Source organism: Brachionichthys hirsutus, chromosome 23, assembly GCF_040956055.1.
Source record: "Brachionichthys hirsutus isolate HB-005 chromosome 23, CSIRO-AGI_Bhir_v1, whole genome shotgun sequence".
NCBI lineage: Eukaryota > Metazoa > Chordata > Actinopteri > Lophiiformes > Brachionichthyidae > Brachionichthys > Brachionichthys hirsutus.
Genome location: NC_090919.1, coordinates 15,001 through 23,982, shown reverse-complemented (window position 1 = coordinate 23,982; position 8,982 = coordinate 15,001). Strand labels below are relative to the sequence as shown.

Below are 8,982 nucleotides of genomic sequence, written 5' to 3'. Positions count from 1 at the left end.
AACAAACTACAAACAAACAAACAACCAACAACAAACAAACAACATTTTATTGGTTTTGTCTTGATGTTTTTCTTCACCTTTGTTGCTCTGCTCTGCGTCGCTCAGCTCCTCCTCCTCCTCCTCCTCCTCCTCCTCCTCCTCCTCCTCCTCCTCACCGTAGGCCTCGGCCCCCACCTCCGGCTGGCCGACCTCCACGCCCAGGTCTTGCGGTAAGGTGGGCGCCTCCCTCCCCTCCTCCTCGGCGGGCTCGCCGTCCGATGCCCTCCTCCTGGGGAGCGGGATAAGAGGAGGAGGCAGGGGCCCGGCCGAAGACAAAGGGGCGGGGTCCAGGGGTCTGGTGACCTCCCCATCCTGAGGGGGTGGCAGGAGGCGGACTGTGACTCCTGCGCCTCCTCGCCTGTCTGTGTGCTGCGCCTCCTCACCCTGAAGAAGTCCTCGAGCTGGGGGCTGTTGTACAGCGCCGGGACGGCGGCGGCGAACGCAAGCATGGCCTCCGTGGCCTTCCTCCTCTCCTCAATCACGCCGTCATCGAAGCGTCCTGCAGCAGAGACGCTCACCGTTAGCTCGTCCAGCTAGCGTGTGGGAACGGCCCAATCAGGGCGCCGTACCGAACACCTGGGCCCGGGGAAACGGCGGGAACTCCTCCCGCCTCCGGAACAGGTTCTTGTGCGTGTAGGCCAGCTCCCCGTGGAGCCTCCTCAGCTCGGAGAAGCGCCTCCACACCACCACCTCCTTCACGTCCTCAGGACGCCGCCTGGACACCAACTGCAAGCCGAGGAGGAGGAGGGAGAGGTTACGCCATCAGGTCGCCATGGATACGGGTGTAAAGCAGGCTGGGGGGTCACGAGGACCCGAAACAGCCGTTCACTTTGTTCTGTGCCTCCCATGAAAGGCCCTCTGTGTGTGTGTGCGTGCGTGTGCATGTGCGTGTGTCGTGTTAAAATCAACATGAACAAGTCAAGTTAAATCAAAGCGCAGGTAACTTAGCCAAAAGCTAATAGCCCTTAGCAGCAGCGTGACATCCCATAATGCTCCGACCCCTGACCGTGAGACAGCCGAGTCAAGCCGAGTCAAGCCGAGTCAAGCCGAGTCAAGCCGAGTCAACCCGAGTCAACCCGAGCCAACCCGAACCGCAGCGAGCAGGCACCGACCCTCGCCGTCACTTTGTACTCGGTGTGTCCCTTCTCGTGGGTTCGCGGCTCGGACACGGCGAAGAATCGGTAATATTCATCCTTCGGTTTCCGTGCCATGACCGGGAGCAGCGGGTCTGCTCGGGTCTCCTGCCCCGCCTCTCCCGCTACTTCCTGGTCGGTGACGTGGGAACACGTGATACGGAAGCTCGCCTGTGTGCCGACTTCGCAGTAAAATAATCTCCGTTTAGTCGTTTTAAAAGCATTTGTTTGATGATATTCACGAATATTATTATTATTTATTATATAATATTTAATATTTACACCGTCAGTGTCATTCGACACTTTACGAAAGGGTGGTCACTTGTCATTTTAGTTAATAGTGTTGTGAGATGTGGATGCGTGTGTGTGTGTGCGCGCGCAGCCGGGGCGAAAGGAAAGTGAGTGGAAGAGAGAGAGAGAGAGAGGGGGCGTGTGAGAGGAAGCGAGAGACAGAACGAGGAGAGAGACGGAGATATCGATAGAGGAAAAGGGAGGCTTGTTTTGAGTGCAAAAAGAGAATAAAGTAGCTTCAGCAATTCAGCACGTCTGGCGTCCTGTATTGCTGCAATTCAGCCCTCTCCCCCAGCGTGAAGAAGTCGGGAGGTTAACCCCGGAGGACGAGCTGCCCCCCGGCCCTGGAGAAGACGTCTCCCCGGTGTCTCCCAACCAAGGTTCGGAGACCAGAACCGGAAAGGTTTAACAATAATATGGTTTGTAGAATACTCCGGGGGCCGCTAAGTGTTAGCTTAAACATATGCCAAGCTGGAAAAGGAATATAGAGTATATCAAATATTTGTATTGTCAGTACTTCAGTTAAATCCACGTGAGCCTCTGTGTCCAATTCTAAATTTAGACGGGAACATAAAAGTGGGAACCTTTGAGACAGAACAGCAAGAGGGGGATGAAGTTCGAGCTGCACGCCCATAAACAGGCCACGCCCATCTCTTGTGCTGACCGCCTGTTTCGTTTGATTAAGGTAATAATGAAGGTAACCTGTTTGACTGGAGTGGGAGGGTTGTGGGTTCCGGTCCGCACGCAGGTGAATGGAGGAGTGTAAGGGTGCCCCCTGGGGTCCGGATCTCAGGCGAGCGGAGGACGGTTCCGGGCCCTCGGCCTCTGGGTCGTGGGCCCAGAACCTCAGCCGAAGCTGTTTGAGATTCTCCTCACATGAAGGGACGTTCTTACAGAATGAGTCCATTGTCTCCTGCTGACTGGGGGGGGGGGGGGGGGGGGCAAGGTCGAAAAAAGACCATGCGAACCCCTCCCCCCACAAATCAAAGAAGAACATCAGAGTGAATCTGGAATGTTCCTCTTTTTGCTGCACATGCGCCTCCTGAAGGTGAGGAGGTGCAAGGTGTTTGCTTTGCGCCCCATCCGGGGGGGGGTCTGTCCTCCACGGAACAGCCTCCCCTTTGTCTGCGTGAGGAAACCCGGGCAACGGGCAACGGGCGGAATGTCAGGCCGGAGAGGAGGGGGGTGGAGAGCGCTACCAGAATAGCGTCCCCTTTAAGCCGTCCTTCCTGGTCCCAGAGACGGTTCTGGTCCAGTCTCTGCAGCGAGCCGGAGACAAACCGGTCTGAACCGGTCCAGGTCGGGGGGGTCTCCCTGCAGAGGGATCAGAGGAGGATTTATGTACTGGGAGCCGTGGGAACGGGTTCCGGGGGGGGCGTTTGTACTTATTTAAAGCACTTCCTGCTTCATGAGAGCGGATCCAAAGCCGTCCCTCCTCCGCGCCTCCTGTTTGTCCTCCTGGTCTAAAGCTCCCGTCTCCTCCTCGACCTCCAAACGTGGGCGGAGCTCACCAACAGCTGCTCCCTGACGACGACTGGATAGCATCGAAGCTAACGCGTGTTAGCAGGCTTTAAATAAACACCCCCGAGCTTCGTCGGGCTAATGACGAGCTGACGCTCGCCCTGATTGCAGTCTTCAGGGCGTCGTCATAGCGACGGTGCCAAAGAGCACGCAAGACAACGCAAAGCCACACCTCCGCAAAGTGGTGGAGCGAGGTGGAAGTATCGGGGCGGGGCCAAAGGTCACAGAGCTCCGTCGGTAATCAGCAACGACCTTTAATCCCATCAGGCCTCACCCGAAGCCTGATTGGACGAGCCGGGAGTCACGCGGTATTCCCAGACGCACGGCAGGAAGTGGTCGGAATGTCAAACCAACGACGATCCAACGGCCTGGAGGCAACAACAACAACCTGCTCCTCCTCGTACCACCACCAGGGTGCTGAGGCTTTTCTTAGGCCTGGTGAGGGTCAACAACAGCTGTGTGTGTGTGTGTGTGTGTGTGGGGGGGGGGGTTACAGAAAACCTAAAAACGAATGCCTAATCAGCTACGGTCATTTAAGAAGCCTTGTTTTTATGCTAATCTTTCATCATGACGCGATTCATGAACGATCGGCTGGTTCTCTTTGGGGGGGGGCAGATCAGATCAGATCACCTGCTTTAACCTAATCAGCTTCCTGCTGATGTGATCAACCACCTCGGAACCGTCACATTCCAGGCCTGACTCCGCCCCGGAAACACGCGCCTTTAATCAGCGTGATGCGCTTCGAAAACTCACAAAACAAAGGTCTTGTGCGTTTCCATGGCAACCTCAAGGTGGGATAACGACTATAATTATCTACAAACATGAAAAACAAAGTGTTGATTACACGCGAACAAGTTCTAAGAGTAACTCGGACAGGACTCTTGGGTCGGAACGTGTCGGGTTACAGAGTTGACTCCTCCCCCAGCTGGCGGAGGAACCACCGGAACTATAAAAGTAGCGCGAGCCTCTTCACAGCAGGTCAGCGCAGCGCGGAGGATTAACCGCGGAGGCACGGAGGCGGACTACTCTCTACTTTTTACGGTAACGTTTTAGTTTGCTCGGTCGATGTAACTTCCGGGGAGCAAATTCAGCGGTTTGAACCTAAACCGAAGAGTCCCGGACGGAGACAGAAGCTCAATGACGTATTCTGACTCGTCGCGTGCGCCTGATGACGTACGCGACGAAGTTTGATTTCATCATCTTTACTCTTTACGGTTTTGCGCGGAAGGTGTTGGGCGGGTTTGACGTTAAGACTTCGCGTGAAGTTACCGTTAACCGTTAACGGAGCGGGGAGCTATCGCTGTCGGACTGTTTTTAAAGCGACACGTCGCTGGGGCGGTCACGTGACGCGTCTCTCCGGGGGAGCTTCTCCAGAAAGCGACGCGTATGTTCGTACTATGGCGAAGCTATGGCCCGCCTTCCTCTGTCTCTGATTGGCTAGTACGCGGTAGGCGACATATAAGCCAATCAGCGGCTGCGTGGGGCGGGTCATAGTTCCTGCCTCACTCTTTTAGCCTGTCCTTATGTTGTTAATGACCCCCCCCCCCCCCCCCCCCCCCAGATTGAACCATGAACAAGGACGCGGGGGTCGACATGAAGGGACGTGGAGCTCAACGAGCTGGACCGGAGAAGCAGCCCATGACGGGCGCAGGGCCGCCCCCTGGTGGCGAGACGAACGGCAGCGTGAAGGTGAAGGTCCCCGAGGACGAGCTGTCCTTCACCGGCCTGTCCAAAGAGGAGCTGATGAAGGTCGCCGGCACCCCGGGGTGAGAGCCGCCGCCCACGCCCTGCAGGCGACGCCCCCTGGTGGCCGTCCTGACGCCTTGTCCCGTGCGCAGGTGGGTGCGGACCCGCTGGGCGCTGCTCGTCCTGTTCTGGCTGGGCTGGATGGGGATGCTGGCCGGCGCCGTCGCCATCATCGTCCGGGCGCCGCGCTGCAAAGCCATCCCCGAGATGAGCTGGTGGAACCGGGGCCCGCTGTACCAGGTCCCCGACGCCGAGGCCTTCGCCGGCGGGCTGGAAGGTGAGCCTCTGGGCTAGCCGCTGAGTGGACACGCCCCTGACGCTCTGATTGGCCCGTCTCTAGGTGTGGAGAGCAAGATGGACGCCATTAACCAGCTGAAGGTGAAGGGCCTGGTCCTGGGGCCGCTGCACACCGTCCAGGCGGACCAGCCCAGCACCCTGAACCTGGCCGAGGTCACGCCGGGTCAGGGCTCGCAGGACGCCCTGGTGGCCGTGCTGGAGAAGGCCCACAGGAAGGGTAGGACGGCGTGGGGACGCTGGGGACGCTGGGGACGCTGGGGACGCTGGGGGCAGCTCCTGATCCGGTTTACGTCCGTCAGGTATCTCCGTGGTTCTGGACCTGACCCCCAACTACCTCGGCGCTGATCCCTGGTTCGGCGGCGCCGGCGACCTGATGGAGACGGTGAAGGTAGGCCCCGCCCCTCCCCGGTCCCGGAGCCGCTAGCATGAACGCCTCTGAGACGCTGCCGTCCTGCAGGCGGGGGCGGAGCACTGGCTGGACTTGGGCTTCGACGGCATCAAGGTATCGAACCTCAGCGCCGCGTCCGGCTCCGTGGGTTGGACCCTGCTGCGGGCCGCCGTGCGGGGCAACCGCACGGCGGGGGAGGAGAACAGGTGGGTCGCTTCCTGCTGGGCTTCAGCGCCCTCTTGTGGAGCGGCTCTGGTAAATGTTGGGCCGACCTGAAGCTGCTTTAGGCCGGCCCCCTCTGCCGTGTGACCGGCCCCGCCTCCCACCACGCCGCTGGATCACTAAAGTTCTGCCTGTCCGTCCCTCAGGGCGCTGATGGGCGTGGCTGAAGGCGCTTCGGCTTCGGAGCTGCTTCAGCTCGTCAACGCCACCGGCGTGGACCTGGTCCTGTCGGATCTCCTCAGCACCAGACCCGGAGGTGAGCCGTTGGACCGCCGTTGGACCGCCGTTGGACCGCCCCGGCGCCGTTCTGATCTGAGTCTTGGTTTCGTCCCTCTGCTGGTGCAGGTGTGGAGCGCATCCGAGACCTGGACGCCCTCGGTCCCGAGCAGAGGAGCCTGGCTTGGGGCCTCGGCGCCGCCCGGCGGGGCCAGCTGTCCAGCAGGGTGGCCACGCCCCTGATCCGCCTCTACCAGCTCCTGCTCTTCACCATGCCCGGGACCCCGGTGTTCACCTACGGAGACGAGATCGGCCTCCAGGCGGGCCAGGTGAGCCGCCGGTCGGGGGTCGGGTGTCTTTACGGTGTGTGACCTTCGTCTTCGTCTTCGTCTTCGTCAGGGCCCGGCCTATCCCAGGATGGTTTGGGACATCGAGCAGGAGCCGGCGGAGGGCGAGGGCGTCGACGAGGCGGTGGAGGTAAGCGCCGCTTCCCGGAATGACGGCGTGACGTTCCTGCGGCGTTCCTGCGGCGTTCCTGACCGCCGCTTCCCGTTGCAGGCGGAGCGGAAGGAGCGCCTCGCCTTGAGGGCGTGGTTCGTATCCCTCGGCGACCTGCGGGGGAAGGAGCGCTCCCTCCTCCACGGCCACTCCTACCCGCTCTACTCCTCCGCCTCATCCCTCGCTTTCCTCCGGGCGTGGGACCAGAGCGAACGATACATAACGGCGGTCAACTGGGGGGCGTCGCCCGAGACCATGACGCTCCGGCTGGCGCCGACAGGCAAGGCTTCGCGTCGCTGCGGTTCGCCGGGCGGCCATTTTCTCCTCTTTAACACGCGCTGCTTGTTCCTGCAGAGGAGGTGGAGCTGCCGGCGGCGGCGGCGGTGACGCTGTCCACCGACCCAGAGCTGAAGGAGGACGCCGTGGTGGACCTGGACGGACTGGTCCTGGGCCCGGGCGAGGCCGTCCTGCTGCGCTTCTCCTACGAGGGCTGAAGATGGCGCCAGAGAGGCCCATCGGGAAGACGCGGAACGACCATTTTAACGAGGAGAAACCCGACTTTCTGTAGTCGGAGCAAACGGAACCGGGTCAGAGGGAAGCTGCCGACGGGCCGGCGGCGCCGGACGCTAGCGCTTTTAGTTTTTACCTTTTTATTTTACGATCCGTTCCTCGTTCCGTTTCAGCGTTTGAAACGAGTCGACGGGAAATCCCGTCTGTTACTAAACTAGAGCGAATAAACCGACCGGCTACCGACCCGCGTGTGTGTGTGTCATTCTCAGGGCGTGTGTGTGTGTGTGTGTGTGTGTGTGTGTGCGTCATTCTCAGGGTGTGTGTGTGTGTGTGTGTCCGTCATTCTCAGAGCGTGTGTGTGTGTGTCCGTCATTCTCAGAGCGTGTGTGTGTGTGTGTGTCCGTCATTCTCAGAGCGTGTGTGTGTGTGTGCGTCATTCTCAGAGCGTGTGTGTGTGTGTGTGTCCGTCATTCTCAGAGCGTGTGTGTGTGTGTGCGTCATTCTCAGAGCGTGTGTGTGTGTGTGTGTCCGTCATTCTCAGAGCGTGTGTGTGTGTGTGCGTCATTCTCAGAGCGTGTGTGTGTGTGTGTGTCCGTTATTCTCAGCGTGTGTGTGTGTCCGTCATTCTCAGGGTGTGTGTGTGTGTGTGTCCGTCATTCTCAGGGTGTGTGTGTGTGTGTGCGTCATTCTCAGAGCGTGTGTGTGTGTGTGTGTCCGTTATTCTCAGCGTGTGTGTGTGTCCGTCATTCTCAGGGTGTGTGTGTGTGTGTGTGTGTGCGTCATTCACAGAGCGTGTGTGTGTGTGTGTGTGTGTGTGTGTGTGTGTCCGTCATTCTCAGAGCGTGTGTGTGTGTGTGTCCATTATTCTCAGGGTGTGTGTGTGTGTCCGTTATTCTCAGGGTGTGTGTGTGTGTCCGTCATTCTCAGGGTGTGTGTGTGTGTGTGTGTGTGCGTCATTCACAGAGCGTGTGTGTGTGTGTGTGTGTGTGTGTGTGTGTCCGTCATTCTCAGAGCGTGTGTGTGTGTGTGTCCATTATTCTCAGGGTGTGTGTGTGTGTCCGTTATTCTCAGGGTGTGTGTGTGTGTCCGTCATTCTCAGAGCGTGTGTGTGTGTGTGTGTGTGTGTCATTCTCAGAGCGTGCGTGTGTGTGTGTGTGTCCGTCATTCTCAGCGTGTGTGTGTGTGTCCATTATTCTCAGGGTGTGTGTGTGTGTCCGTTATTCTCAGGGTGTGTGTGTGTGTCCGTTATTCTCACACCTGCTGGCAGGCTTGTGTGTGTGCGCGCACGCATTCTCCGCTAGTCTCCGGACGCTGAGCGTTCATTCAGAACCACATGGATCCGGATCCGGAGTCCTCCGGACGCTGAGCGGCGCCGCTGCGTGTGAAGAACGCCGTGAAAACGGTCCCAAGCGGGCTTCACTGCGGCGTCATAACGGAACCCCGGTCCCGGTAATTCGGGGCCGTCGCTGAGCCGCGGGGGAAGTTCTCGGCCGGATGATGACGGGAACCGGAACCCGCCGCCGCCGCTCATCACCGCCTCTCGGTGTGACGCACAAACCGGCGGCTTCCGATCTGTAGGAAGGAACTAACCGGGTTCGGGCTGGGAACGGAACCAACGTTCAATTATTAATGAATGTTTCGTTTAGGTGAACTAAATGAACTAAATGAACTAAATGTGCTGAACTTGTATAAATTCTCTTTCTTAGTCGTCTCACGTTTGTGTGAGGAAACAAAACAAGGACTGATCCCGGGGGGTGGCGGTGGCCGATGACTCTGCTAAATAAAGCAAGGATGCATTCGTCCGGGCTAATGCTGGCTCCTCAATCCGTTAGCACCGTGCTAACATCGCTAACATCGCTAACATCGCTAGTCAAAACATTTTGGCTCGAGATTTATTTTGTTTGAACTGATGGAACAAAAAAAAAGTACATAAAATATTTTAGTGTAAAAAAAATGGTACCGTCAAACTGAAAGTGTGTGTGTGTGTGTGTGTGTGCGTTGAAGCCACACACACACACACACACACACTAGGGTGTTTTTCTCTGGTTTCCAACATCATTATGACACACACACACGCACACACGCACACACACACACACACACACACAAGGAGGATGAGCA

General features: G+C 58.3%; 2 protein-coding genes across 2 annotated transcripts in view; one reads left to right on the top strand and one right to left on the bottom strand.

The window, feature by feature from the left end:
- The window catches only part of snx15 (sorting nexin 15), a 2,218-nt gene extending 941 nt beyond the window's left edge, over positions 1-1,277 (bottom strand). Inside the window, exons 1-4 of the mRNA XM_068756034.1 lie at positions 1,152-1,277; positions 609-765; positions 423-538; positions 78-351 (exon numbers count right to left, since the gene is read on the bottom strand). Coding sequence (XP_068612135.1) covers positions 78-351; positions 423-538; positions 609-765; positions 1,152-1,250 — 646 coding nt within the window. The 5' untranslated portion in view covers positions 1,251-1,277. The remainder of the gene's footprint in view (positions 1-77; positions 352-422; positions 539-608; positions 766-1,151) is intronic.
- A 2,674-nt stretch (positions 1,278-3,951) lies between these two features.
- LOC137911353 (amino acid transporter heavy chain SLC3A2-like) lies at positions 3,952-7,104 on the top strand. The gene is made up of 11 exons (XM_068755716.1): positions 3,952-4,025; positions 4,546-4,750; positions 4,823-5,007; positions 5,071-5,244; positions 5,327-5,415; positions 5,485-5,621; positions 5,784-5,893; positions 5,983-6,182; positions 6,253-6,330; positions 6,412-6,631; positions 6,706-7,104. The coding sequence occupies exons 2-11, from the start codon at positions 4,554-4,556 to the stop codon at positions 6,843-6,845; spliced, it is 1,530 nt and encodes a 509-aa protein (XP_068611817.1). The 5' UTR covers positions 3,952-4,025; positions 4,546-4,553; the 3' UTR covers positions 6,846-7,104.
- The last annotated feature ends 1,878 nt before the right edge of the window (positions 7,105-8,982 follow it).